This window comes from Ovis aries, chromosome 4 (genome assembly GCF_016772045.2).
Source record: "Ovis aries strain OAR_USU_Benz2616 breed Rambouillet chromosome 4, ARS-UI_Ramb_v3.0, whole genome shotgun sequence".
In the NCBI taxonomy this organism is placed as follows: domain Eukaryota; kingdom Metazoa; phylum Chordata; class Mammalia; order Artiodactyla; family Bovidae; genus Ovis; species Ovis aries.
The window spans coordinates 105,858,023-105,882,518 of NC_056057.1; the positions used below are offsets into that span (position 1 = coordinate 105,858,023).

Genomic DNA, 24,496 nt, shown 5'->3' on the forward strand with positions numbered 1-24,496 from the left:
AAGTTTGTTCCTTGGGTCAGGAAGATCCCTTGGAGAAGGAAGTGGCAACCAGCTCCAGTATTCTTGTCTGGGAAATCCCACGGATGGAGGAACCTAGCGAGACACGCTCCATAGGGTCGCAAAGAGTCAGATACGACTGAGCAACTAATACTTCCTTACTTTTTCACTTCTGATTGCAAGGAAATTTGTGGTGCGTGTGTGGGTGCACAGTTCTGCCTTTGATACCCATCCTGTTGAGAGATTTTAGTGATGGCTTGGACGAGGCCAGAAGTGGCCCCACTGATGGAGTTTATGGACTGATGTCTAATTTATGGGAGGACAGGCTCACCACCCAAACATTTCTTCAGGGGCCTGGAACAAACAGGAGACCCTGCAGGAGGTGACAAACTAAATGACATAAAACAGCCCCAGATGAGAGAAACAACCAGCTGCTCAAGCCCATGCTGGCTGAGTAGCTTCTCTGGAGGAAAAACATGGGCCTTGTCCCCTGCATGTGACCAGCCTGTGTCACGGCTGCCCACGTTGCTCACAGGTAGCTGGGCTGTGGGCTCTGCCCCTGCAGGTGCAGTTGTGCTCAGTGTCCCCCTGGGAGAGATTCTGACACGTGCCTGGGCCTTGCGGATGGCCAGAGTGGTGCTGGGCTCTGTGACCGTGGGCACAGGACCTGAACGGCCTTGGCTGGAAGAGAAGGAGCCGTGGGTGGGAGAGGTGTGAGAGCTGTCTTTAGATATGATGCTGCGCTGCGCTCAGTCGCTCAGTCGTGTCTGACTCTGCAACCCCACGGTCTGTAGCCCGCCAGGCCCCTCTGTCCATGGGGTTCTCCAGGCAAGAATACTGGAGTGGGTTGCCATGTCCTCCTCCAGGAAATCTTCCAAACCCAGGGATCAAACCCAGGTCTCCCACACCAGGGAAGCTCATGAATACAGAAGTACGTAGCCTATCACTTTTCCAGTCCCAGGAATCTAACCGAAGTCTCCTGCATTGCAGGCTGATTCTTTACCAGCTGAGCTACCAGATATGGATGCGCTGTTATATGGGAGCAGGTGTGTCCCAGAGGTAGAACTGATAAATGAGCATTTCTCGAATGCTTACTCCAGAGCATGTTTTACATAAGTTATCTCAGTTCTTCCTCATCCATCTTAGGAGCTGAGCGCTATCATTATCTGCATTTGCAGATGAAGAAATGAGGTTCTGAGAGCCTGAGTGACTTGCCTCAGGTCCCTGCTGGTGGGTGGCTTGTCCTGGGAGTGAGGTAGGGCTGTGGCCGAGTGCAGGGGCCGGTAGATGCATTCTCAGTCCCCCTCCACTGTGTCTAGAAGCTGTCTTCTGGCCAGCTCGTGACGGGAGCACTGGAAGCAAACCTTCTGTCTTGTTCTAATAAGAGCAGCAAAGTCTGTAGAACCTGGAAACCTCTGCACGTGGGAAAGTTTTGCTTTATTTCTGATGGGAAACATTGGAGGGTCTCTTTCTTGCTGAAGAGTTTGACTTTTCCCAGTTTCTCTTCATGAGCATGCATACTGTGGCGCTTAGAGAGTGTGGGTAGGTGGGTTTGCATGCCACCTGTGCAAGAGCTCTGCATTCTCAGGCAGGACACCTCTCTGAGCCTCTGTGTTCTTATCTGTGAAATGGGGACAGCAGCAGGCCTTAACTTTTATGATTAAATGAGATAATGTGGGATAAAATCCTCTGTACAGTACCTAACACGTAGAATACATTCATTGAACATAAACTATTATTAAAATGAATTATTCTTGACCCTTGAACAATGAGGGGGTTGGGATGGCCCCTCTGTGCAGTTGAAAGTCAAGTATAACTTGAAGTCGGAGCATCCGTATATGCGACTCCTCTGTGTCATTGATTCAACCAGCTGCGGACTGTGTAGTACTGTAGTCTTTTCACTGAGAAAGAAAATCTGAATAAGTGGACCCGTGTAGCTCAAACCCACGTTGTTCAAGGGTCAACTGTACGACACTCAAAGCACCCTCTTGGCCAAAGATGAAAACCACAAGCTCCCCTACCCTAAAGCATTTACTGTGTACAGAGAGAAATACATGGTTAATATCCAAGTACCTGTTACAACAGTAACTGGCAGAAGTGTTGGGAGACAGAGTCAGAAATGGGGTGGGTGGAGGGCTGCCCTCTGGAAGAAGGATTTTTAAGAATGCAGTCTGCGCATGTGAGTCCAGGGGGCCCCCAGAACACGACTCCTAACAAACATTTATAAAACACTGAATGGAAAGGAATTAAATATTTAGGAGTCTGCCCATGAGTTGCATACGAAACAACATTAAAAGGCCACGCTGATACCACAAACACAAAAACCAAAATACACCAAGTGGAATGCGTTTGAAAGCATTAAAAATAAAAAGTAGGTAACACTTTTCCTCAGTATGAAGAAAATAAAACATTCTTTCTTGCTGGGCCAGCAGCAGCTCTAAGCCTTGAAAATCCTTCAGCTCATAACATCTGGGAGGAGGAGATGCTGAAAATGAGCCGGGGAGGTGGGGTGGGGAGGTTTGTTGCAGGAAGCTTTTGTGAAGAGCTGTCTGAAATCACTTATAAATATTGCTGCCCTGCCCAGCCCTCTCCCCTTCCCGCCCTGCCTGAGGATGTGGTCTTGCGGGATGTGGAAACTCCAGCTCTGTCTGCCCTCTTTGAACTCCTGGAATTTTGCTGGTTTGTTTCCCTCGCTTTTCATCAGGGACATGGTTTTGCTTCTAATCTCAAACCTTTCACCCCCTAAACTCCATCTCTGCTCTTATAGCAGCTAAAGAATTCGACGTTGGCAGTGCTGATAAATTGATAATGGCTTTCCTAATTGGTCAGAGGAGAATCTCCCTGTCTCCTCTCCCTTCTAAGGTGTGATTTTAACCACTCCCCCAGCTTTTTTTTTTTTTTTTTCTTTTTTGAGGAAATGCCCTTTATGGAAGGGATGAAGTCCAAGATTTAAAGCTTCAACCAGTTTCTTTTCTTTTTTTTGAAGGTTGGCTTTCAGTTTTTTTCCAGTGTGTTCTTTCTACTTTTGACTTAATCTTTTCATTTATTAGGGCTGAATGATGATTGAGAACCGCCAGCTTTATGGGTGAGACGGGTGTCAGAGTGAGAAGGTGAGGGCTCTTGCCGTGGCGGCCTGGGGCCAGGACCAGTCAGCAGGGCAGACCCCAGTGTCTTAGGCGCTCTCGCCATTGGCATCAAGGGAGGAAGCGTAGCAGACAAGACATGGGTGATGTTCCCCCCCCCCCCACCTACTCTTTCTTATCAGTGGATGTAAAGTTCCTCCACATACAAGGCTCTGTGGCTGCAAAATAATTCCTGTTCCTCATAAACCTCCTGCCAGGGCATGGACTCATTATGGCTGTGCGGACACCTGGACTCTGCCTGTTCTCCTGGCTGGCTGGCTGGCTGGAGAGAAGGCCTTCACCTCTCTTAAACTCTCCCTTCCTTCAGTCATGTGAGAATACTACTGAATGTGGGCTGAGAACAATGGGAGAGGTAGAATCTACCTCTCAAGGTTGTTGTGACCATCACGTGGGGGTCAAGTGAGTGTCCAAAGCCTCACTGTCCGGAAGGCATTGAATAGATTTAATTGTTTCAAAAGAAGGAGCTCTGGGATGAAGGAAACCTGTGGACTCTCAGTAGGGGTCTAGTAGTCCAGTGGGATGCTGGAATGTCAAGAAGAGCATGAGGTCCAAGGGAAGCCCAGAAGGAGCAGTGCCTGCCTCAGCCCTGGGTGCCCATAGGACCCTTCACTGTAACCTCAGGATGGAGTTGGACCAACTTTTTCACTTTTTACCATTCACACTGTTTTCAAATCTATAAAGCATTTGCACTACCCTCCTCTGAGGGTTATTCTTCAGTTTCAGTTCAGTTCAGTTGCTCAGTCGTATCCAACTCTTTGCGACCCCATGGACTGCAGCACGCCAGGCTTCCCTGTCCATCACCAAATCCCAGAGCCTGCTCAAACTCATGTCCATCAAGTTGGTGATGCCATCCAACCATCTCATCCTCTGTCGTCCCCTTCTTCTCCCACCTTCAACCTTTCCCAGCATCAGGGTCTTTTCAAATGAGTCAGTTCTTCTCATCAGGTGGCCAAAGTATTGGAGTTTCAGCTTCAGCGTCAGTCCTTCCAATGAATATTCAGTACTGATTTTCTTTAGGATGGACTGGTTGGATTTCCTTGCAGTCCAAGGGACTCTCAAGAGACTTCTCCAACACCACAGTTCAAAAGCATCAATTCTTCGGCACTCAGCTTTCTTTATAGTTCAACTGTCACATCCATATATGACTACTGGAAGAACCATAGATTTAACTAGATGGACCTTTGTTGGCAAAGTAATGTCTCTGCTTTTTAATATGCTATCTAAGTTGGTCATAGCTTTTCTTCCAAGGAGTAAGTGTCTTTTAATTTCATGGCTGAAGTCACCATCTGCAGTGATTTTGGAGTCCCCCCAAAATAAAGTCTGTCACTATTTCCATTGTTTTCCCATCTATTTGCCATGAAATGTTGGGACCAGATGCCATGATCTTAGTTTTCTGAGTATAAAACTGTTATTAAAGTACCACAGAAGTAAACCTTTTGTAGATTGTTAAGCCCAAGTTTTCTTAAAAAATCGGTGCATTTGACCATCCCATGCCCAGCGTGCATCACTCCACTTTTAAAGTGGGGGCTGGAGAGAGGGTTCCTGTGTTCAGTTCTTCCTCAGGTCCACCCTGGTCAGAGCCAGATATGGTTGTGAAGTTTGGGGTTTGGCTTCACAGCGCTCCCCGCCCCCTCCTGCCCCCATAAGCTGCTGGGACCCTGTGCCTTGCTCAGCCTCTCTTCTCTAGGGGTGCCCTGCTGCCGAGGGTCTAGTCTAGTGAAAGTCGCCTAGTCGTGTCCGACTCTTTGTGACCCCATGGACTATACAGTCCATGGAATCCTCCAGGCCGGAATACTGAAATGTGGTAGTCTTTCCCTTTCTCCAGGGGATCTTCCCAACCCAGGGATTGAACCCAGGTCTCCCATATTGCAGGTGGATTCTTTACCAGCTGAGCCACAATTGAAGCTGAAGAACACTGGAGTGGGTAGCCTATCCCTTCTCCAGTGGATCTTCCCGACCCAGGAATCAAACCGGGGTCTCCTGCATTGCAGGCGGATTCTTTTCCAGCAGAGCTATGAGGGAAGCTCTCTAGTGTAAAGGAAAGGGATTTCAGGATCTCATCCATACTTAGGCCCAGGTGACTGGGGACCATCCCATTTGGACTGACTTAGAAAGTGAAAGAAAGTGAAGTCGCTCAGTCGTGTCTGACTCTTTGCGACCCCACAGACTGTAGACCACCAGGCTTCTCCGTCCATGGAATTTTCCAGGGAACTGGAGTGGGCTGCCATTTCCTTCTCCAGGAGATCTTCCTGACCTAGAGATCGAACTCGGGTCTCCCACATTGTAGGCAGATGCTTTACCCTCTGAGCCACCAGGGAAGCAAAGTTTTAAAAATAGGGACCCAGAAAGATGTTATGGGGAGGGAGGTGGGAGGGGGGTTCATGTTTGGGAATGCATGTAAGAATTAAAGATTTTAAAATTTAAAAAAAAAAAATAATAAAAATAAAAATAAAAATAGGGGCCTACAAAAATAGTGTCTGACCAAAAGGAATGACTCTCTAATGCATGAATATAAGTACTGTGGCACCTGTTTACGGGAGGTGATTCTAGATGGCATGGGACTGAGTCCTAGCACTGCCTCTAAAGTTTCCCTGCCTTAGAAGGTTTCCACTTACCATGAGAAGTAGACTCCTGGAAACCACGCCTTGCTGATAGTAGATGCATGTGAAAGGAACCTCGCCTGTGGTTTCCTTGTAGGGTGGGATCAGAATCCAGAGTTCATCATGTGGGCCATCTCTTCCGCTCCCCTCCAGTCTGTTTCCTCATATGCCCAGCACATGTCAGGGTTCTGAGCTACAAGTCTCCTAGGGTTACTGCGTATGAAATTTCTCTCTCTTCCTCTCCCCACCCCCATACCCCACGCGCTGCCTCTGTGTGTATGTAATGTGATGCAAACATTGCTGATATTATTTCTGATTTCCTGTGGTCTTTCCCCCTTAGAGTAAGTAGTATCAAGGCAGTGATTCATCATGACTGTGAGACTGGCCAGAGAGTTTGGGTTTTTCCATAAGACATTAAGAAAAAGCCCCAGTGAACTTCTTAGCCAACCCAGTAGTATTTATTGAGCACTTGCTGTGTGCAGGGACCACATCAGGACTTGACGTGAATGACCAGACTCATGCCTTGGGTCTTAAAGCATTTGAAATGGAGAGAAAAGATGAGAACTGTGTTCCCCTGTTCTTGTTCCTGGGGCTCCCTTTGCCACTGAGGACTTTGAGAGGTGGAAGGGAAGGGGGTAGGCGCTCCCGTTGGACTAGGGGAAGCTGGAGTGATGATGTAGAAGGGGAGAGGGCTGGATGCTTGCATTTGTCCTTGAGTCCAGCTGAGTCCAGTTCCGTCTTTACCTGCTCTGTGCTCGGAGGCTGGCCTGCCCTTTGACTTCTAGGTGGGTTCAGCTCTGGGGAGACTTGGCAGGAGGTGTGGGTGAGAGGAGTGAGAGATTGGGCATTTATATCCTGCCCCTCACACAGGTGGGCTGTACCCTCCCCACCTCCCTCCCAGGGCCCTCTTCTCCAGATTCCCGTGATGGTCCCTGCTCTGCCTTGCCCAGCCTTGGGGTTGCCCCACCTCCTTATGTTGCCAGCCCCGGGGCCCTGCCCCACCCTTGGCTGGTCCCTTTACACCCTATGCTCAGCTTTGTAAACTGACCGCTTTGGAAACCCTCCTCAGTTACCTGTTTGGGTATCCTGTCTCCCTGGGACTCTGATGGTGGCTCAGATGGTAAAGAATCTGCCTGCAATGCAGGAGACCCTGATTCAATCCCTGGGTCAGGAAGATCCTCCTGGAGAAGGGAATGGCCACCCACTCCAATATTCTTGCCTAGAGAATTCCATGGATGGAGGAACCTGGTGGGCTGCAGTCCATAGGGTCGCAAAGAGTCAAACATGACTGAGCGACTAACACTTTGGGACTCTGATATGCAGATTGGAGGGTCCTCAGCTCAGAAGGCAGGGCATGGCTGAAGATATCAAGTCCTAAGGTGCCCACAGGAGGCACCCCCAACCCCTGATGCCTCACTGACCAGATTTTTGGCCCCTCAGCTGAGGCTGCCGGAGGGGGAAACTCCCCTCTCTGGGCTAGAGTGCAGGAGTCGGGGAAGGTCACAGGCTTCTCTGTTACCTTCCACTGTCCTTCGCAGGAAAACCTGTTTGTGTTGGGAAGCCCACGTTCTGGGCACACGAATTTGGTGCCCAGATGGCGCCTGTATTGACAAAAGCCCAGCACACTGACAGGACCTGCAGACACATGGGTAAATATTTTGCCTTTCTTCTTAGGCAATATTTGAGTCTTTCAAATTTAATTGCTGTCAAAGGCAGGATGCTTGCATCCCCGAGGCAAAGCAAATAGTGAGGGCCTCCAGCAGGGCTGTTGGGAAGTTCTCCAGCCAAGCTCCCTGGCCGGCTGCCCAACGCGCCTGTCCATCAGCGTCTTTCTCTTGTTGAGTGTCAGGTGGCCTCTTCCCTGGCTGGCCGGGTAGGCTGGGGCCGAGGGAGGAAGCCTGGAACCTGTGGCCACTTGTTGAGTATGTTTTGAGGCTGAGAGAACCTGGTCCTAGCCAGGAAATCAGGTACTTCTCTCAGCTGTGAGTGACAGGCACTCATCTAGCTGTTACCAGTGGGATTCCATCTCGTATCTTCCAAGCTGGGCCCAGGGAGTATTTTGTTTGATCTTGAAATTATGGAGTGTAGGGTGGCTCCTAGTTCTCATGCCATCTTTGTGCAAATTAGGTGAAGACAGCCTCTCTGACTGAGACATCCCCTGCATACCCCACCATGGTGCTGGTCTTCGCAAGCAGAGCAGCGGCTGTACTTCAGCACGCAGGTACCCCAAGAGGCATCCTTGTGCGGTGTGCAGCCTGCTCAACTGTGTATGGCCCACGTGCTTGCTCACGATATTCATGTAAAAACCCTTTCTCCCTAATATCTCCCTCTCTTTCTTTTCTCTGTTTTTTTTTTCTACCCTGAAACCATTGACCTAGTTGTCCCTTGGATTACATTTACAAAGTGTGGTAAGAGACTATTCCGTGTTCATATGTGATTGACAAACCTCTCCTTACATGGTCCAGACAGGAAAGAGGTATTTGCCATAGGCTTCCAGAATTCTGCAACAGTCACCTCCGTTTATTCATGACATTCTAATTTGCCTCCATTATTTTAATCCCTTGCATACAATAGAAGCAGTTGGATTCCTTACCCACTGTGATCTTATAAAGGGCGCCTTGTATTATTCATCGCTTTCTTCAAAGCATAGGTTCTTGGTGCTCACTCTGTGCTGGGGGCCAGGGAGATAAAGATGAATGAATAAGACAAGTCCCTGCCCTCCAGAAACTAGTATCCAGTGGAGGAGTAAGGCGTGTAAATGGATAAATCACAGCTCATTGGTGTGCTGGCTGCAGCAGGACAACCCGATCAGGGAGGGGGAGAGGGGCGGGGCCATTGGATGCCTGCTGCTGGGTGCTGTCCTAGATGTGAGTGGGGCTTTCCTGAGGAGCTGGAGGCTCCTACCTGGTGAAAGAAAGGTGGGGAGGAGAGGAGGGACAGAGTTGTGAGTGGATCCGCCCTTGATGAGGCAGGGTAGGGAGGGCACCGGACTGGAGCCTAGGGTGTGTCCTTGTTGGGGCTAAGTGGGGGCTGGGACTTTCTGCCAGGAATGTGGGGTTTATCCCCTGCATGATAGACTGCATTTTCTTTCTATGGTACAGTCTGAGCAGCAGTACCGAGGGTGGCCTGACAGGAGAGATACTCTAATAAGGCGATCCTGTGTTCTCATCCTGGCCCTGCTCCTACCTTGGGCAAGTCACTTAATCTGCTTTAGCCTCCATTTTCTTCTTTGTAAAATAGGGGTGAGGAGTATAATAGCACTTACTTAATTGGGTTACAGAAGGATTAGTAAGGCATTGTTCATAACAGAGTGTGCCACCAGTGGGACACACATGTAAGTGTAAGTAAGCGTCAATTGCTCGGTCGTGTCTGACTCTTAGCGACCCCATGGGCTGCAGCCCACCAGACTCCTCTTTCCATGGGATTCTCCAGGCAAGAGTACTGGAGTGGGTGTCCACTTCCTTCTGCAGGGGATCTTCCTGACCCAGGGATGATGACACATATAGAAACCACACATGGGTTATGGGGATGTGGCTGCTTCGGCCCTTGGGGAGGCTGGACAAGGCCCAGCAGCCCACCCGCTGCCTTGCACACATCTTTTCTATGTGCTCCAAGACATAAGTTGGAAACCACTGGTCTACTAGGCACTTGGCAAGTCTCTCCTACCTCGTAAGTCCTCAGTCAGTGTGGCTGTTTGTTGAGATCGGTCATTGTGTTCTCGCAGCTATGATGGAGGGAGTGGGGACAGAGGGCAGGCAGGCTGGATTCCAGGGACATTTCTGACATAAAACTGTTGGAATTCAGTGACCAGTTGGATGCCAGGGAGGAGGGGCACCGCTGGAGCCCTGGGGATGGTCCTGGGCTTTGTGATGTAGGCTGGATGGGAACTGATGCTGTCAATGGAAATTGTTATAGAAATGAGATGTGAATGTGGGTTCTGGAAGCGGAGACTGTCAGGAAGACTATTTTTTCTAGAAGTGTAGCAGGTGAGGGAAGAAGGAAGACAGAGGTGGGGGATGTTGTGGGGGGGATGGTGGGCCCATGAGAGACTTCAGGATGTTTGTGGGCTAAGAGGACAGAGGCGGAGGAGCTGAGAAATTAAAAAAAAAAAAAAAAGCGTACCTAACACTTTCCTCAAAACTTTGCCTCTGGACAGCATCTGTCCCATCACAGGAGTGTCTGCCAGTAACTAGCAGTGGGCGATCGTCCAGACGTGATTTACAATAAGGCGCTGTCTAAATTACTGCATTCCACCTATTGCCAGGTTCCCTGCTGACAGTGAGCCAGGGGTCAGACAATTCAATCAGGTGCCACTACTTATAAATTGAAAATCAGTGGGGTGCAAAATGGATTACCATCAAAATCCATTCAGGTGCAAAACCAAAATTTAAAACCCCTAACCTTTAAAAATCACTCCTATCCTGATTTTTCATGATGCCCTGACACTTGAGTTTTAATATCCCCCAGATAAGTAAGTGCCAATAGAAGAGCCTGCAGGAGACCAAGATCTCCTAATCTTGCTTACTTTTTGAATCTGGCCAACCCGGTGGATTTATAAACTCACTCATTGGCAATTCTATTAGATTCTCGAAGGTGGCAGTTTTCAAACTCAAGTGTGCAACAGAATTACCTGGAGGGCCTAGTAAAATTCATATTGCAGGCTCTACCTTGGGGGTTTTGATTCAGCAGGTGCGGGGTTAGGCCTGGGAAATGGCATTTCTAGCAGGTTTCCAGGGAATGCTGATGCTGTGGCCCCAGGGCTACCATTTGAGAACCTCTGGCTCTGAGATATAGAACTATTTTTATAATCTGACTAGCAAAGCTTGCACTGATTGATAACAGCGTCTCAGAAAAGGTCGTAATTGGACCAGGCAATTGAGTGTCACAGGACTTCGATTTTGTCCAAGAAATCTGAGAGGAGACTGGTTCAGGGAGGTGCAGATGGAATGGAGTGCTTTGTGTTTAGAGGTGAGGCTGGTGGGGGCCATGGGATAGAGAAGAGGGAAGAGGCCCCTCTAGCTCACCTTTCCACAAGACAGCATGTGCTACGTGATTAAGGCCGAAGCCTGCTCGCTGCTGGTCCATGGGTATAGACTGTAAATGTTTTTTAGATACCAAACATCCTCCCTTGACGTATAAGTTGATTTTCTTAAGGTTAAACACATGGGTACTACTTTCTTAACAAGCTGCCATCAGACTCAACTTGGACTCTTCCTGTCTCTGAATGATGCCAGGGTGGGTGTGTGTGTGTGTGCCTGTGCGTGTGTGCGTGTGCGCACGTGTGTGTGTGTGCGTGTACGCGCGCGCGTGTGCCCAGTTGTGTCTGATTATTTGTGACCCCATGAACTGTAGCCCGCCAGACTTCTCTGTCCATAGGATTTCCCAGGCAAGAATACTGGAGTGGGTTGCCGTTTTCCTTCTCCAGGGCATCTTCCCAACCCAGGGATCGAACCCCAGTCCCTTTCAAATCCTGCACTGGCAGGTGGGTTCTTTACCACTAGCGCCATCTAAATTGATGGTGTTTGATTTTGTTCTCCTCTTTTGTTCTTTTGGAGCTGAGGTTACTGCCTTGTATTTATAAAATGTTGGTGTCACCAGGCCCAATATGAAACAAGTCTCTCTCCCCAGGATAGAAAAGCAGATCCTGGAAACTGCCCCAGACATGGTTGCTGCCTCATTAACACTTGGCCTCCTGTCTCTTTTCCAGGAGAAATTGAGCGGTGCACGTACATCAAATACCACTACTCCTCAGCCACCATCCCCAGGAACCTCACCTTCAACATCACGAAGACCATCCGCCAGGATGAGTGGCACGCTCTGCGTAAGTAAACCTGAGTCTCTTTCCTTGGCTGTGACCTTTGGAGGGCATGGACATTGGATGCCCATCAGCAGTTTGGACAGATGGACCTCTATCAGAGACCTGTGGACAGTCTCAGAACATGGTGGCAATCCTTAAAGTCTGAATATCTGTGGGTCTGAACTGCCCCAGTTGGTTCTGATTGTATTGCAGTTTTGAGGAGTTTGCTTCTACAATTGACACAAAAAACGATTAGCAGCTAGACAATGATCCATGGTCTTGCTTTGCTACCCTGGTAGGCATTTCAGATTTCACCTACCTGACTGAACCAACTCCTGGGATTCAAGTCCAGCTTGTCTCCAAGTTGCTCGGGGCATTATTGTGGCAACCTGCTAATCCCTCGTGTCATCCTCTGTGTGGGTTAAGACCTGCTGTTGGTTGCAGGCAGTATTGCACTGGAAATTTGCAATTGAGCGGGGGCCCCTGAGTGGGAAGGCCTGGTCCTCCACTGACAAATTTATCTCCCGGAGAGTGAAAGGTTTTGGGACCTGGATTCTCCTGTGATGGCTCAGCGAAGATCAGAATGTATGCCTTCATTGGTTAGGGAAGATTTTGGTCAGGAATTCTCAGAGACTTAAATTATTAATATGATAAGACCATGACTTAATGAGCAAACAGAGTTGGTTGGCTATTTTTGCCTTTCTGCTCCACGGGGATCCACCTGCTTGTCTGTGTAAGGATAACTCCGCTTTGTCTCAGGCATGGTTCATGTGAACACATTCTTCCTGCTCGTAAGCTCCACGCCACCGCTGGTGTGCTTGTCATTTCTTCCTGATTTCAGCTTTTTCACATAATGTCACAAGGTTGAGTTTCAGTTTTCATGTATACGTGAAGGAGGCTCTTTATTGAAAACAAGGATCCTGTCATGGGTAAGCTTTGATGAAAGCCGAAACCATCTTTCTTCTCTTTGTTGTTGCCTAGTTATTTTTGGCATGCATGGAGCCCACTGGGTCTGTTCCACTTTTTGGTATTGGTTTTAATCAAATCACCATATGTTGATGGGCGGGGTGAGAAACAAGTAAAATTAAACAAACAGAGCAATGATCCATTGGTTTCAGGAAAATATTGTGACTAGGTGTCTGGATGAGTGCTATCTAGAGCCACTGGCCCCAAATGGTTGTAGGGGCAGGTGTGAGTAGATGGGAAGGCATTAACCAAATGGTTCCTCCTACAAGCTTTATCACTGGTGGAGGCACAAACCAGACTCTGAGGACAGAGAGGGAATGTCCAACAGGCACCCTCATGTGCTCGATGTTGAGCTAAGCTTCCCACATACTTAACTTTAATGTGAGATTTGCCTTAGGGACACTAGTAAGGGTTATTAATATCCTTTTTGGAGGTAGACATACCAGAAGCCAAGTATATAAATCCTTGACCATGACTGCTTATTTTTCACATTGCCTTGGTCTAGGATAGTCACTTAATAGACACCTACAATGCATGTTCAAGATATGTGACAAGCTTGGTTGAATAAACCACTTAATATAACTGGAGGGGGAGTCATCATTGAATTAAAGAAGTTGTTGGTATTGCAGCTTCCATTCAATTCCACTCAATTTAGTCCCAGTTACCAAGTTTTTCTGTATACTAGGGCACATGGTAGACACCCAGGCCACAGAGAATTCTTTCAAAGAGCTCACGTCTGGAGGTGGAGGAGGGCGGGGAGGAGTGGAGAGAGACATTCTCAAAGCAAATAATTATAAGGCAATGCGCTAATTACAATATAGTGTAATTGCTTCAAGCAATTAAGATAGCTTGTGAAAGTGTTTCAGCAAGGAGAGTTATTCTAGTGTGAATGGCACAGATGCACTTCATGGGAGGCCTGGTAGAGCTTTTTCGGCTGTGCACACAGCAGAGAATCTGGAATTCAGATGGACGACCCATGGTGACATCCCTGAAAGTATGTTACATGGTGTTAGCAAAGATCGAGAAGAGGCTGATGCTCAGCGTTATGGACCTTCTCTGAGCCCTGTGTCTCCGGGGTTCTTGTTCTAAAACTGGAGTGCCCTTAGCTTCTGCAGAATCCAGCGTGAGCCTCTGCTGTGGTGAATGGGGGTGCGAACAGATCTATTTTTAACTGATAAAAGCCGTCTCAGTGACTGATGCATGCGGAATTTTGGGCACCCCATGTTGGGTGGAGTCGAGGCTCCCCTTTGGTGTGGGATTCATCTGCCTGTTTCACAAAGCGGCCTGATGGGCTATGAAGCCAGCAGAGAGCGTCTGCTGTTCCCGACATCCATGGTAGCTATTTTTATCAGAGGGCAGGTGAGCATCCGTCGTATCTGAAGCTGCAGCTAAGTGTAATTGGCAGTGTTGACACAATGGGGAACCATAGACAGGAAGAAAAAAGAAAGAGCACGTCGTGCTCAGTCGTGTCTGACTCTGCAAACCCATGCACTGTAGCCTGCGAGGCTCTTCTGTCTATGGAGTTTTCAGGAGTTGGGCTACCATTTGCTTCTCCAGAGGATCTTCTAACCCAGGGATCAAACCCAGGTTTCCTGTATTGTAGCTGGGCTCCTGCATGGCGGGCAGGTTCTTTACCAACTGAGCCACCAGGGAAGCCCATGGGGAAGCGTAGTAAATGTCAAGTTTAGTTTTCAAAGGTCAGATATTGATGACACTAGATAGGAAGTGGGTGTATAAGCTCCTTTGAAATAGAGTAGAAATGGTCAAAGATTAGCAAACCCCTATGATGGAGCTTTAGAAATTAAAAAAAGAAAATCAGACTCTAATTTCTTTACTTATTTGAGAATCCTGTATTCTTTAAGATTGTTAGTGGGATCAAATAAATTCATTTAATGCTAGATTGGTTATTGTTTTATAATTTCACCATAATATCTTATATTCAATAATTTTTCTCAGTAAATGATCTTCTGTTAAAGCAAAAAATTTGATTTTTTTCCTGCTGAAATAATTCTGGGCAAATATTTCAGACTTTGATGACTCTTAGGTTATACTGATTACATACATTTTCATCAAGCATTTGCATGTAAGCCTGGACGGAGGGGAGTTTGAAGGAGGATGGATGCATGTATATGTATAGCTGAGTCCTTCACTGTTCATCTGAAACTATCACAGTATTATTAATTAGCTGTACCCCAATAGTGAATAAAAAGTTTAAATTTAAACAAAAGAATTTGCATGTGATCATCAAACACTCTTGTGAAACAAATTTTTTTTCAAGTAAGAAAAGCACCATTTGGTTTAAAACTATGCTGTGATTTTTGAACAGTTAATTCCACCAATGAGAGGCTTAACTGTTTGGCTGAGAGCTCATTCACCTTATGGTCCTGTGACTATCAGGTAAAAGAATAAAATTAATCTGTAGGTTGCTGGGTTTACAAATCCAAGTGTAAGGAGATAATAACCATCACTTTGGGGAGTAAAGGTCAGAGGTCTCGTGTGTGTGTGTGTGTGTCTGTGTGTGTGTAGGGTAATCTCTGCAATGGAGGTTTGAATGCTGAGTTTTCTGAGTGATTTGGTGACAGGGTTCTGAATCTGTCTTAGATGGTAATTGCTGACAAAGAGTTGGATGTGCCCGTTTCTCCTTCCCACCCTGGCAAGAGCTCCCCCAGAGAAGGTAGAACTCTGTCAATAGTAGGGACTGTGCCCTCAACCCACCCAGACCTGACTATCTCCTGGGAGCAGCCCACCTTATCTTCCTGCCTGTCTGCCACCCCGAGCGGCGTTGGTCCAGCCTTGGTGGGCTCTGAGGGGGCACTGGACTCCCGCTGGGTCCTCCTGCCATCTCCAGGGCTGGAGCAGGATGGGCACGTTTGGCCAGGCCGGCCAGGAAGGGGGGCTGGTGGCTGCAGGAGATGAGTGGCAGGGCAAGATTGGCAGTGGTCAGGGGACGCAGGCTGGCAGTATAGTGGCATCTTAAACAGTGACGCTTCCTCCTCTTGCCTGAACACATCCCTATGGGCTTCTCGTGCTCTGAAGCTCAGGCTTGGGTCGCCTGCTGGTTTGGAGGATTCTGCCGCCTCCAGGGGCCCCTGAGGCCATCCCCAGCAGCTGTGCCTTTGCTTTCCCTCACTGGTGTCCCTTTGGAATGCCCCTTCACCACGGGGGTGGGGGCCTGGACGTAGCCAGTAGCAGGGCAAGGATGGGTGGGTGGGAAGGGGAGGTCTGGGGGGGCCTCTGATAGGACCTGGGGAAGCCAAGGGGGGCTGAGAAAGCTGGGTCGGGGGAGGGGGTGGTGCTGGGATGTGAGTACTTCTGCAAGGAGAAGCTGCCGTGGAGTGGAGCTGTGCTTGGGGCAACGCCAGTGACCCCGGGGTGGGGGGCACCTGCGGGGGGCCTGCCTGAGGGCTGCAGAGCAGGTACCGCTGGAGCGTGTGGGGAGGACAGCCCTTTATCCACTTGGTCTCCCACTGTGCTCGTCAGGGGCTCCCCTGGGGGTTCGAGCTCCAAGACTCTGGAGCTCTGTGCCTGTGAACTCAGATCCTCTCATTCGGCTTGGCGTTTTCAAGATGGAGGTTTCAGCTCACAGCTGATTGCCCCTGGCAGTGGGAAATCAGGGAGCTGGGGCTCCACGTTCCTGCAATCAGATCCTCTCCATTATCTTTCAAGAGGCTGAGAGCCAAAAAAGCGCGAGTTTTTTTTGTTTTTGTTTTTGTTTTTAAAGCTTCCTTCTATCAAGACTATCAAGGAAGTTCAGCTAATTAAATTGGATGGTCACACAGCACGTTTCCAGCTGGCCAGGGAGGGAGAGAAGGAGAGAGGATCTCCGCCCCCTGACATTCCCCCCCCCCACCCCCTGCTGTCCTCCTGAGGGCTCACCCCACCCTCCTAACCCCCAGTGACACAAACACACACTCACATGGTAGCCTTGCAAAGTGGAATCAGAAACAATATGTATGTAGTTCAAGAGGGAGGGGAAGAGGAGGGGAAAGGTATTGGGGGAGGGGTGACAGACAGAGATGAATGCTTTGCAGAGGAGCAAAGACATTTCAGCGAACATGATGCAAAGAAGGAGGAGAAATGAAATTCAGAAGTGTCTTGTCTCATGCATGCCCCTTGGATGATACACTTAGATCCCTGACCCTGAGGCCCCTGGCTCTTTACGCTGGGGGCCTGTAGTTTTTAGCTTAGTCTGGTGGGGCACCAGCCCCTTCCAGGATGTGTACCTGAGCTGAAGCTCAGGCTGTCTGCTGTTCTGCTGTGGATCTCCATGCCTCACTCTCCTCTTACTCTGCTTGGTCAAGCCCTACCTGGTTCCTCCTCCAGTCTCTTCCACACCCTCCCTTCTTTTCAGAATTAACCCCTTCTGCCCCTGAACCCTTCCTGGTGCTAAGACTCCCTCCAGCCACCCCCAGGTACCGCCCACCTGTTGAGTCCCAAGCTGCTCCTTGCCCCTCCCTGTTGGCATTGGCCTTCTGGCCTTGGACTTGTGTTGACTCCTTGCCTGATGGTGCTTGTTTTTTCCTTTCCCAATGAACTGGCCTGGTCATTCTGGACCAGCCAGCTCATCTGCCCTCTGAAAGTGAAAGTGAAAGTCGCTCAGTTGTGTCTGACTCTTTGTGACTCCAGGCCAGAATACTGGAGTGGGTATCCTTTCCCTTCTCCAGGGGATCTTCCCAACCCAGGGATCGAACCCAGGTCTTCCACATTGCAAGCCCTCTTAACTTTATTCCTATTCAGACCTCTGGACTCACAGCCCAGGAGTTGCCTAGGTTTCTGGTCCCTTATTCCCCAGCCATCTCTGGTAATGACAAGATGAATGTGTAGACACAAGAGCTTGGGATGATGATAACAGTAATTATAACAACAATAACTGCCTCTTTGTTCATACCAGCTGCAATGCTCCTTGGAGGGTGGCTCAAGAGTTTCCTCCTAGGAACCCAATCCACGTTGTGCTGACTTCTTTGTTGACGGACTAACCAAGCCAGGGAGGAAGGGGCTGAGTAGAGGTCTTCTCTTGGCCTCAGAATCCAGGTCTGAGCTCCAGCGGACTCCCTCCAGCTGTTTTCCCTTTTTGTTTTTGGCTGATGTTGCGTAAAGCGTCCTAATGAGGTAAACACCCCAGGCGTGGGAAGCTTACGTCTCCTGCGGTGTCAGCCTTTCCCCTTCTCCTGCCTCTGTGCCCAGCCAGTGTGAGCTCTCAGCGTGGGCAATCTGTTGTGAGCTGCCTCCTGCTTGCCTGCCTGGCATCCATGGGGGTCGTCTCTGGCCAGATGCCCTCCCTGGGATTCTGGAAGCTTGGTAGCAGAGGAACTCAGCCAACAGAGCATCCCCGTAGGTCACTTGGTGTTCTGAAATCTTGGCCTTTTGTAATCCATTACACATCTGTCTGTCCCCCATCCCCCTAACCTTGCAGGGAACGTTGTCAACCTTTCAGGATATCCAAGCCTGCAGCCCAAAGGCTGCCCTAGACCTATCATCCTAAAGCTCCCATGGCATTTTTGCGACAGGCTACTCAGAGAAACGTGCACTCCTTTATGTGATACCACACCTACATCTGCCTGGCAGCTGTAACTCCAGGCCAGGACTCCTTTCCTTCACAGCTTTCCCTGCCTGTCAAAACCTCCCCCTCCTCTGTCCCACTTCCTCAGGCTTCTGCTAGACAGCAGGTTTACTACGTGGGTGAACCTGTTTGAGTGTGTTAATGCCTTCTTGGGTTACCTCTCCTGATGGCGTTGTTGTTTTCAGGAGACCTCACCCAAATGACTATGAAGTGTTAAAGGTCATGTGGAGACGCTCTAAAATCATGACACAAGTGTAGCTGTTGATCTCACCTGCTTAGATGGTGGCCTGCCTAGGGACCAGTGGTGGAGATGGAGTGGACGAGAGGGAGAGTTTATTTTTGAGGTGGTCTTAGGAGTAAGATTTCCCTGGCGGCTCCGTGGTAAAGAATTCACCTGTCAATACAAGAGACGCCAATTCGATCTTTGGGTTGGGAAGATCCCCTGGAGAAGGGAATGGCAACCTACTCCAGTATTCTGGCCTGGAGAATTCCATGGACAGAGGAGCCTGGAGGGCTACAGTCCATGGGGTCGCAAAAGAGTTAGACATGGCTGAGCGACTAGCACTTTAACTTTCGCTTTACAAGTAAGGCTTCCCTGTTGGCTCAGTGGCAAAGAATCCGCCTGCCAACGCAAGAGATGAGGGTTTGATCCCTGGGTTGGGAGATCCCCTGGAGAAGGAAATGGCAACCCTCTCCAGTATTGTTGCCTGAGAAATCCTATAGACAGAGGATTCAGGCGGGGTGGGGGTGGGGGGTGCGGCGGCTACAGTCCATGGGGTCGCAAAGAGTCGGATACAACCAAGCGATAAACAGCAACAACTAGGAGTAGGGAAGAGAGGAGGCCTGGAGTGAGGAGGGAGGGTGTAGAGTAGGCTGCCACCTTTTCTGTTAAGGATAGCCACGTACTGAAACTAACCTGAGAGCCACTGTGCTGGCGTACTTGCAGGCTTCAGGCCGCAGCTCACCTGAATGTGCAGGTCCGATTTTGTGCTGAGAATTAGTTGGGAGTCTGGCCTAGAGGCATTCTCTCAGCTTCTGCAGATTGGAAGGTGTTTCCTTCTGGCCCAGCATCCTGATCCAGACACCACAAAGGCGACCTGGGTGCAGCCCCACTGGCTTCCACCGTCCGTTTGTTCTTTTACTCATTCATTATTCATGGAGTGCCCGTTCTGTGAGAAGCCCCGTGTTGGGTACTGGAAGGGATATTAAAAGGTATCCTGCTTTTCCAAATTGGATGATATATTTCCAGGTATCAACTAGGCCAGGGATCAAACTGCTTGTTGCTTTACGTTTATTGACTACCCAAGGAGCGCAGGCTAGTGCAGCTGGTACGCACACACATCGTGGGTCCTGACCTCCACACTTACATGAGCAAGAACTCATTGCATGGGAAATAAGAGCAAAGCATAAGACAAAACTATCCTATTTCAGAGGCTTGGCCTGTTTTTCCCAAGCTGGGGAAAAGTGGGGATGGTTTAGGATCTGCTGCTTCTTGGCCCTCCGGGGGAGCTGTCCCAGCTCTAGGTGCTGAAAAGGAAGCTCAGTATGGCAGGTGACTCATCTTTCCAATAGTTAAGACAATGGAGCTCTCTGTCCACAGGAGCTGCGGCAGTGAGGGGGAGAAACAGGACCAGGAGCTGATGTTCCAGCAGGCAGGGACAGCTCAGAGATAGGCAATCTGGGTTGGATGAGACAAGGATGTCTGGGCAGCAGACACTTGTCATCAAGACAGTGCGTCAGCAGGTACGAATACAGTTGAGTGCTGCTTTGGGGGTTTAAGACTGCATGATCCAATAGGAAAGAAGCTTGGCCAGCAGAAGCCAGGCACCCGTTCTCAAGAAATCTGGAGCATTAGGGGATTAGAATAAGAAATAGAGAAAAGTGACAAGGAGAGAAGCCGATTTTAAGGTCAAGGGTACCGTACCTTGATGGAGAAGGAAATGCCAACCCACTTCAGTATTTCTGCCTGGGAAATCCCATGGACAGAGGAGCCGGCAGGCTATGGTTCATGGGGTCGCAAAGAGTCGGACATGATGTGTGACTGAACAGCAATAACTATGCCTTGAACACGATGAGAGACCACTTTAGTCAGAGCAGCCATCTCAGCCTGTGATCAGGATTGGTCCTGGGATTTGGGGATGGCTACTTCTGAAGATGAGAGGACTATGGAGAGGGTAGGGGAAAGGCGTCTGGGAACCAATGTCACTTAACGGAAAAAGTAATCAGGTTCTCCCTGGTGTGGTAAAGGTCCTATTGAAGTCCAGAGCAGTGCTGCTCAACTGTGGTTCATGGACTGGAAGCGTCAGCAGCATCGGGAACTTGTTAGAAATGCAGATTGTTGGGCCTCAGCCCAAACCTACCGAGTCTAAACCTTAATGAGCGGGGCCCAGGAATCCGTGACTCTTAACACATTCACGTTTGAGAACTCTTGGTCTGGAGGGTGTTGTGGGGGCTGCAGTGGTCAGTGAAGGCTTCTGGGAGGAAAGAGTGTGGGTGGGCTTTGGATGAGAGCTGGGAGAGGGAATGCTGCATTTTGTACCTCCCACGTGGAACCAGGACTTTTACGTTACTTGCATGCTTGTGTTGTCTGTTTCTATTTGGATTTAGCTTTGGTAATTTAACATTGTCCATATCTCTTTCTGTTAATTATGGGCTTCCTTAGTGGCTCAGATGGTAAAGCATCTGTCTACAATGCGGGAGACCCAGGTTTGATCCCTGGGTCGGGAAGATCCCCTGGAGAAGGAAATGGCAATCCACTCTAGTACTCTTGCCTAGAATATTCCATGGACGGCAGAGCCTGGTAGGCTACAGACCATTGGGTCGCAAAAAGTTGAACATGACTTTACTTTCTTTTCTTTTCTGTTAATTGTACAAAATGGCATGGGAGACATGAGGTGTGTTTTCTTTTTTTCCCCCCTATTATGGAGCATCCTCCTGTTATCTAGCTTGAAATCCCTATCGTGTATCTGCAGTGTTCTCCTTTCAGAAACAGACTTCAAGCTTCACTGAAGACAGGGGACATTGCATTGAGTTCCAGCTCTGTTGCTCTCAAGGTGTATGACCCTGGGCAAACTATGTGAATGTTTTAAGCCCAGTGCAGTCATTAGTAAACTGGCGGTAATAATACTGTCTTGAGAGTTATTATAAAATTTAAGTTAAATAAGATGGTTCATATGAAATCAGTAAAGGCTGATACCGAGCAGTGTTGCTGTTGTTTCAGTTGTTAAGCTATGTTCGACTCTTTTGTGACCCCATGGACTCTAGCCCACCAGGCTCCTCTGTCCATGGGATTTCCCAGGCCAGAATACTGGAGTGGTTTACCCTGGATCTTCTCGACCCAGGGATCAAACCCACATCTCCTGCATTGGCAGGTGGATTCTTTACCAGTGAGCCACCAGGGAAGCCCTACCAAGCAGCATTAGGTACTGTTATTACCAGAACACAGAGCTGTGCCTGGCACTGGGTTCCCTATAGGAAATGGGGGAAAGGCTCTGAAATGGTACTTTGTGGACTCAAGGGCTTTGCTCTTCAACTGTATGTAGCCTGTGTGGGTCAATGTGCCTCGTATAAGGCTGTATATGTTGGTGGGTCTGCTTTGGGTTTGCCGTCTGCACAGGTGTGTGTGTGTGTGTGTGTGTGTGTGTGTGTAAGTGTGTGTGTGTGTAAGTGTGTGTGTGTGTAAGTGATAGGAGCTGGCATCTGGTGTTTCCGGTGTGGGAGTAGGAAGTGGCTGAGTATATTATGTGCTGAGTGGCAATAGTGTGGCATATTGGGAAAGGAGTTTAAGAGCAGAGAATCCTCAGTGTTTGGGATCCTCAGTGGGATAGCACAGAAAAAGTAGTGTCTAATTTATCAGTTGTGTCCAAAACGGATGCAGTTTAGACAATAACAGGAGCCTCTAAAAGAAGATTTACATGCTAAGTGTCTAAAAAGTAACATCTTCAGAGCTTTGAAGATAAATATACTGCGAGTACATTTGTGTTGAAATTGTCAAGGGGAATATGAAAATGATTCTTGCTTAACTGTTGTAGCCTAGCCCTGCCTTCCAGGAAGGCTGCAGTTTCCAGTATGTGCTATGATCAGAGCCTCTCTTATTCCTGAGGTGAAAAGACACTTCCCCAAAGAGGATGCAGTGAGTTTGTTGGAAGTAGAGGCAGGAGAGTGTCCAGGAAGAGAATAGGTGATGCTGGAGGCAATATTCCTGTCCTGGGGGAAAGGGAACTCCTTTTTGTCTCTCTCTCTCTCTCTTTTTTTTTTTGTAGTGCAACATACATTTATTAAAAATTTAATAGCAAATTCTTAGTCACCTATTAAGTCTTGCTTATGATAGGTACTCAGAAACTACATCTTTTTATATTTTGCTGTTATTCTGACGTTTTCTACATGTTTTAAATAAAGAACCAATTAAAGAATGGTGGTCTGGATGCATCATTGCATGTACTCCCAAAACAAAGACAAAAATTGTGGTAAAAGTTCATATTAAAAAGACTTAGGGCCTCATATTCTTAGGGAGCCCCCAGACATGCAAAATTCAATTTTATTTTCTCCTGTTAAGAAAAAAATAAGATTTAAAAAGATACTGAAATAGCCTCAGAGAACTCCTTATTTTCAACCCAGTGCCCATGGGGGGCCAGGGGGTGGTGCTGGCTGTGGTTGGTCATGACTTCTGCCATTCCTTGTTACCGGCTAAGGAGGACTAAGAATTGCAGGAGGATTGGTTACCCTTGGAGATTAGCTGGTGACTTCCCAGTTGGAAGAGAGGAGGCTACAGCACTGCCCAGCCCATGGCCCTTTGGGAGGAAGAACTAGAACCCGGGTCTTTGTGAATGCAAGGTTCACGCTCTTTCCTTGCTCCAAGGGTCCCTACCTATGTCTTAGAGGATAAGCTGACTCACTTTCTCTTTTCCCCTCTCTGCCTGTTTCCCCAAATAAGCTTTACTCCCCCTGCCCCACCATTATCCCAAAGAACAGCTCTAATTCATCCTCCAGCCCCGCACGCCCACCATCAGCCACTTTCCTTCCATCCCATTATCCAAAGTGAATGAGGCTCCTCACCCCTTGAGCAACCAGACTCCCCACCCGCTCCATCCAAGAGTTCTGGTATTCAAAAGAAACGAAAGAAAGCTATTTATTTTCCACTTCTCTGTTTTTCTTTTTCATTTAATTACTGGTATCACAACAGGATTTTTTTTTTCTGTTGCTTTTCATTGCAAATGTATAGTATTTCATCTACATTATGAGTTAAATAGGCTTTTGTGGGCCAGCCTAGAAACCCAATCATCATTTATAACAGATATGACTTCTCTGGAAATGGGTTCTGAATTCCAAATAACTGACTTACAAATGAGGTTTTAGAATGGAGCTCATTTCAGAGCTGGAGACTGTATCTGCTACTTTCTAGGCAGTTTGCCTCCGAATGGTCTTGCTGTCTCCCCTCTTTCTACATCTGTTTTCCTTAGGCTGGATTCCCCCAAATTAGGTACCCTTAATGGGGTGAGAGCTCAGACTGTTCTGTCCCTTGTTCTCAGCCCATAACCAGCTACTGATACATTTAATTAATGTTAATTCATACTCCATAATATATCCTATGTAGGCTTGTCTGAAATATAGAAACCAAACATGAGACACTGAGCATCCTTGGCGCTAGGTATCGTTCAGTCTCAGGACCCCCCAGCCCCCAACTCAGCTCCTGCTGGTAAAATGAGGCTATTTATGTAACATTTCCTGGAGGCTCTTTGCTTGGGTACCTGGCACCAAATTGGAAATGAGCAGTCAGAGTCGTGTGTGTGTGTGAGTGTGTGTGTGTGTGTGTCCTCCTGAGACTGAGAAGCTGCTAAACATGGGTGTGGAGGTGACACCACGTGGGACCCACGCAGTGTTCATATTCCTCACACCACCACATCCCACTGACTCACTCATGAGTCCTCTAGATGCTGCACAGTTGCCAGGGAAACCAGGAAAAGGAACTGTAGGAAAGCCATCTCCTCCCTAAGCTCCTGGGCGTGCCCCCTTGAGGGTGGAGGAGGGGAGAAGGAAGGGAGTCCTTCCTGGCTGTGATGGGTGGTTGGGCAGTGCTGACTGCTGAAATTTCAGCTCCCATTCACAGCGCCGTCAGCTCCTGCCCCAAAGCGATCTTTTCATTTCCTGGAAGTCAAGATGACTTCTCCACTTCATAAAGAGTAGGGACCTCTGGCTTGTGGTTAAGATTTGAAATCCAGCTGCTGTTTAGTTTGGCAGAACTGGCAGAAGTGTGCCATTAAAATAATAATTAACTCAGCTCCATCTCCTCTTTCAATTGAAGGAAAGGGGCTGGGATCCTAAGTGCTTACAATTCCCCATCAGAGCTTTGCGGCTCTGGTTAATGAAGATCCGTCTTTGGTCATCCTTGGAATGACCTAAGCTCCTTCATGCCGGGTTGAGGGCCAGCATGCGA

The 24,496-nt window shown here is 48.5% G+C and overlaps 1 protein-coding gene across 2 annotated transcripts in view; it reads left to right on the forward strand.

Annotated features, from left to right (window-relative positions):
* The window catches only part of TMEM178B (transmembrane protein 178B), a 410,618-nt gene that overhangs the window by 122,657 nt on the left and 263,465 nt on the right, over window positions 1–24,496 (forward strand). For both annotated transcript variants that reach the window (XR_006059714.2, XM_042248929.2), the window contains exon 2: window positions 11,448–11,561. Coding sequence is in view for 1 of the 2 variants with exons in the window: in XM_042248929.2 (XP_042104863.1) it covers window positions 11,448–11,561 (114 nt within the window). In the remaining variant the exon portion in view is untranslated. The remainder of the gene's footprint in view (window positions 1–11,447; window positions 11,562–24,496) is intronic.